Raw genomic sequence first — 6,000 nt, 5'->3', positions numbered from 1 at the left:
ATACACCGAAAATATGCCCAAATATCAATCTTCCTAATATGTGGATTTATATGAAAAAAAAAAAAAGACTTCCCAAAATGTAAAGGGTCACAGCGAAAAAAATTAATCTGTTTGGGAGTAAAGTGACCACATACCATAGAATTGAAAACGAAAATGGCGGTAGACAAACAAATGCTGTCATTTCGGTGATTATACCGAAAAGAGAAAGGGATTTGGTAAACATGTTGCTCCTTGACCCACTTAACGGTCAGACCAAAAACCAAGAAAAGAGGAAATTGACTTCGAAGTAAAACCTTTTACATGGGTGACCACATGGCTAAATGAACCGATAGTTGACTGTCACGTAAATGATTTTTCAAGAATGGAATGAAAAAAAAAAAAGTAAATTAAAAAAAAAACATTCAAATTTTATTAAAAGAATATTTTTTTCATTTCTTACTTTTTCAGAGAAATAATATCTCCAAATTCCATGATGGAATTAAAAAAAAAAAAAAAAAAAATCAAATTAAAATAAATAAAAATAAAAATTAAACTTTTTAAAATTTTATATCCCCAAAATATTAGTATAGGTTGTTTATATATGGTCAGAAATTGGTCATGTGATCAAACGTCAAAGTTGAAAATGTCTTGCTGTTATAAGCAGCAGCAGCAACACCACATACTGACATGAAAGTTGATAAACTGATTTTTTTTTTTTTTTATCCAGTAAATTTCCTTGTCTCCTCTCTTTCCAAATGAAACTTCCAATCATCAGTGACAAGGAATTAACACCTTTTCTCCAAAAATACTAAATGTTGTTCAGAAATTCAGAGTCAGTTTTCCAAATTTAGAATTGGAGTTTAGTGTGTATGTATGTATACATTTGTATATATATTTTTTATTTTTGTACCCCTTTCCACCATTTTAATTAAATTATCTTGTCTACTGTAGTTGGAGATTTGACAGGATAATGAGCCTTTAATTGGAGTCTGTTCTCATCATACTCCTTGGCCTTTGTATAGCAGAGCACTCCAACTGTAACAGTCACTGTACCAAGAGCACTCAAAAATGTTACTGGGTTACCAAACACTATCACAGACAGCCATATAAGGAAAGCACGTTTCACTGTGTTAGCAACACTGAAAAGAGATAAAACATGAATGATAGACACAGAAAAACAGGCAAGAAACAAAACAAAATTAGACATTTTTAATTTTCTAAACAGTTAATGTGTCTTTATGTGCAGTGTACATAATATATATATAATCTCCAGAATTATAATTATATATATACAGTAGAACTCCAGGATACGGCATTAAAAATTAGTAACAAAATACAGTACACATTTATATAATTAAATAACATTATAAATAACACTGTAAGGCAGGGCAAATACCATAATCAGAGGCCAGAAAAACATTGTATTACCTGAAAAAAAAAAAAAAAAAAAAAAAAACGTATCTTAGGGTTCTATGGTATATGATATGTATATATATATATTAGCAATACACATGAAAATATTTAAATGGCTTAAAATATTTCAATATTGGTATATATAGAGCTTGATAAGCTAAGAAAGAATCTTTTTAAATTTTTAAAATCCAATTAAAATCAAGGAAGTTATTACTATTTTTATGCCCTGCGTGTTTGGATATTTTCCCCGCTTTAAGATCATATGCGTTTTGTCACATTTTTTGCACTACTTTTTCAATAAAAATGTTATATCTTTGTTAAAACACAAGACTAAGCAATGAAATTTGCCATATAAGTATATTTTTGTGCAAGGAATCTGAATATGCTATTGAAAATCTCCAGAAATGAATGGTTTCCAAATAACCTGCAGTAAATGCACATAAATATGCTGCAATTGCTTAAAAATGCCATGTATTCATTAAAAGAAAAGTTAGAACTCAAAGTTTAGTTGTAATGCATTTTATGTGCCAAAAACTGAAATCGAAATCTAGGATTGGTTAAAAATGAATATATTGCAACTTTACCCCTCCCCATCTGACCACCTCTCCAAAATATGTGATTCTATCTTTATAGACAATTGCATGTGAACAACTTGAAAAACTTTAATAAAAGATAAAAATTATTTTAGAATTTAATGTAAAATGATTTCTCATTTTAAATCATTCAAGCGTTTTAGGGCAGTTACCCCCCCCCCTTTCCTATGATAGATAAATCCTGGGTGTTTTTTTGTTTGTTTGCTTGTTTTCTAAAAGGTGATTATGCATGGTTTTAAGAGGGTCTTTGTGCAATTATAAGATGGGGAGGTTGCCACTCTGACTTTGGGTTAATGATAGGGCTAAGGAAAATTATGTGTGAACATCCTGAAGACTTGATAGAAACAAAACAAAAACAATTTTAGAATTTAGAGTGGGGGTTGGTTTCACATAAATGTAAAAGAATTCACCATTTCAAGACGATCCTAGCGTTTTAGGACAGTTGACTAATTTATTTGGAGGGGGGGATTAATCATGTGCACTTTTCTTTAAATGTTTTTTATACGTTTATATGAGCTCACAGAGGAAGTTTGTTTAGTGGGGAGCTCTGCCACTTGTACTTAGCGTTATTGTTAAGGCTAAAGGTTTTAGGAGGAGGCTTGCCACTCGTACCTAGGATTAGACATAGAATTAAGCAAGTTGTTTTTTAAGAGGGTGTTTGATACCCATTGTGAAACTTTACAAAAATTATGACAAACAGACAAAAATAAATGTTATTTAAAAAAGTGACATCCCTCTAACAGAAAACATGATGCTTGGAAAAATATCAAGTATCTAAATTCTATTTAAATATACAAAGAAACAAGTTTTTGCTAAAGTTGGCAAATTGTTAAAAAATTTTAATTAATGTTATTTTGATTTTTAATTACATTTCATGTCTTTTCCTACCGTTGTTATTTTTTAACTGAGCACCTCCTACAAATATTTAAATATTGATTTTTTTTTTTTTTTTTTAATAATCGGGTAGATTAGTTTCCATTTGATAATAATTCACTGAAAACATTTTTTAAGGGACGAAAATTAGAAGTGTGTGTGCCGTTCGTACACGTGAACCAAAACATCATATTTCACATTTTCGCTTGTTAAAATATTTTAAAATTTACTACTACCCAATTTTTTAAAATATTTATATGGTTGATAACAAAATAGCTCTAACTGAACATGTAAGAATTTTTTTTTATAACCAGATTTTCAATTAAAAAAAAAAAAAAAATCGATTTGGAATAAAAATAAACAAAAACAAATGTCTGTTTACGTCAGGTTATCACTGCTGCTGCTGAGTGCTACTATCACTACTACTACAGAAGTCTTGATTCAAATTCATAACGATTTTTTCGGATATTATGTTTTTAAATTGCTACGTACCACTAGAGAAAACACTGTCCAATCATCTTTTTAATGAATAAACATAATAAAAAGATTGTTTTATGTAATAGTGAGTGTCTGAAAAAATTTTTTTCAAAACTTTCAATACTCATTTTGAAATCTTTTTTTTAACACAACAAAAAAAAAAACGAGTGGTCAAATGAATTTCGGACACTCGAAATTATTAAAAATGACATCTCTTTCGGCTAATTTCTAAATTTCATTAAAACATTCTTCACAGAAACACGATACGAATGTTTAGAAATCAGGGGGGGTCATTAAAAAAATCTTACCGAAAATGCTGTTTTATGATGTTCACATTTTTATCACTTTATTTGCTTAAAACTCTAAAAATATATAATGTATGTTATTTACTAATTCATTTGAAAGTAAATTCATTTCTGAACAAAACTGGTATTTTGAAGACTTAAAGTGCTTTGGTTTTTAAAATATGACTATTTTAGCAGAAACCCTTGAAATCTGTGATTATCCAAAGCGTTTTAACGGTCATGTGTATTGCTATATATATATATATATATATATATATATATATATACACTCACGGGATGTTTGGTCCAAAAATTAACCATTTTTATGTTAATTTATATATCAAAATAAATGTATAATTTTGGGATATGTATATATCTGTATATTTAAAATTATCTTATATAAATTTTTTATAACACAAAAGTTTTTGCAATAGTTAATAGCATAGAACTAGAGCTCATTCAATTTAATGTTATTTAACCTTAGCAAAGAATATGAACAGAAATTGAAAAATATATGAAAAATAGAAAAAAAATAAAAACAGAATATACAAATAAATAAAATAAAATAAATAAGCAAATGAAGGTTGAATGCACTTCATTTTCTCTAGTCTGGTGGGTGAACTTTTTTTTATAGGCACTGATGAAATCCTCAAGGAAAATTAATATTTTGTACATTTTAAATATTCTGTATATCATGAAGATGCAGCGAGGTAGGCCAAAACACATTACTCTTTGGAATTGATCTTTCTTTTTTTTTTTTTTTTGTTCTCTACATTATTGGCCCTAAGCTGCTGTCATTTAGTATCTATTTGGGGAGGAAAATAAACAGCAGAAATGAATTTTTTTTTTTTTTTTTAAATAGCATAACAAATCAACTGACTGCTCTTACCCAAGAATACCAACGGGTTTGAACAGGACTATTTTTACACCCATTCATGGATATGTAATATCAGGTCAGACTAAACCCACACATCAACCTTGATACTTTGTTGGCAAGATTGAATATATCAAAGCTTGATTAACTAGAATCAGATCATTACATTGGTTTGATAACATCGAGAGGAGTGACTATTAGATTTGAAAATTCAAATATCTTGAAGTGGAAGGCTGGAGTAAACTTGAATAGAAACTATCAACAATGATTTTAGACAGTGGAATTTAAATGAAATCCATTCTCAGTATTGCCAAGATTGGAATTTGAAATTGCAAGCTCTCAAAACATGTCGGCTCTAAGGAATAAAATGATGATGGTGATGGTTCAGAGTGATTGCCTTCAGGGGAAGATGGTATTCCTACTTTAACCTGACCTTGCATCACATGTACTAGCAAAAAGGTGAGTAAATATCCAGTCTTTCATTAGCCAGAAGAAAGATGGTCAGCCTTCATTAGAATATGCTCAACATTTTTCTACCACTAGGAGAAACCTTCTGAACCAGAATATTTTCAACATAAGTTCCTGGTCAACTTTAAATAATTAAATATGTTTTTGTTTTTTGTTCTTTTTATTTGTTTTTTTTTTTTTTTGCTATTAAGAGACAGATGAAATAGTTACCTGTGAGTTACTGGGGAAATATATCCCATGAGAACATAAGCTGTGATACTTTGAAAATGAAAGAAGATGCCATTCATAATGAGAGCTAAAAACATTGTGTAATCCAGAGTGTTCTGCGCGTGCGTGATGTCCATCATGAGAAAACAGGCGGGAATCTGTACGACAACAGATGCTATACTTGTGTAAAACTGCAATTCTGCTGGGCTGGAAAAACAACAAGAAATGCTTTTAAGCTTTGAGAATTCTTCTATATGAATAAAATAGTAGATGTATGTGTATATGTGCGTCTACATGCATATTTAACCGATAAACTCTTAAACTGCTGGTCACATAACACTGAAATTAGTGGAAAATTATAATCATACACCAAGGATGGTTTATAATGAGTAAAATCTTTGGATGAATGCATAAAGCGTGCAGTCATATTGAAATACAAAATGTCATTTCAACTTGCCAATAAATTTTTATTTCTTTCTGCATATGCCCAAATTCTATTAATTTCTTCAAGTTGTTTAATATTATATCTTTCTTATCAATCTTTCAATCGCTACATCGATAGAAAATATGGTTGGGTGCTTAATGTTTTGCTTTTGATTCTAGCTGATGGCACCCAAGTCATTTTTTTTTAAACTTTTTAAATCAGTAGTATATATTAATATAGCCATCATAGAAGATGATTTTAGATTTTGAAGTTCCTGCAAGGATGTATAAATAACCTCCTATATACAGCGTTTGGTATTCCCAAATGGTCACCCATCTTTTACTAACCGGGCTCAAAATTGCTTGTAAACATGATTATTCTGCATAGAACAATGGAGATGGATGAAAA

At 29.6% G+C, this 6,000-nt stretch overlaps 1 protein-coding gene across 9 annotated transcripts in view; it reads right to left on the bottom strand.

Moving 5' to 3' along the window:
• Window positions 1–527: 527 nt before the first annotated feature.
• LOC145268387 (solute carrier family 35 member E2A-like) overlaps window positions 528–6,000 on the bottom strand; it is a 176,166-nt gene continuing 170,693 nt past the window's right edge. For all 9 annotated transcript variants that reach the window (XM_080123943.1, XM_080123956.1, XM_080123947.1 and 6 more), the window contains 2 exons: window positions 5,172–5,375; window positions 528–1,118 (listed from right to left, as the gene is read on the bottom strand). In XM_080123943.1, coding sequence (XP_079980069.1) covers window positions 908–1,118; window positions 5,172–5,375 — 415 coding nt within the window. In that variant the 3' untranslated portion in view covers window positions 528–907. The remainder of the gene's footprint in view (window positions 1,119–5,171; window positions 5,376–6,000) is intronic.

The sequence above is a fragment of the Euprymna scolopes genome, chromosome 4 (genome assembly GCF_053919585.1).
Source record: "Euprymna scolopes isolate OS-2025 chromosome 4, ASM5391958v1, whole genome shotgun sequence".
In the NCBI taxonomy this organism is placed as follows: domain Eukaryota; kingdom Metazoa; phylum Mollusca; class Cephalopoda; order Sepiida; family Sepiolidae; genus Euprymna; species Euprymna scolopes.
This window is presented reverse-complemented; position numbering and strand designations above follow the sequence as displayed.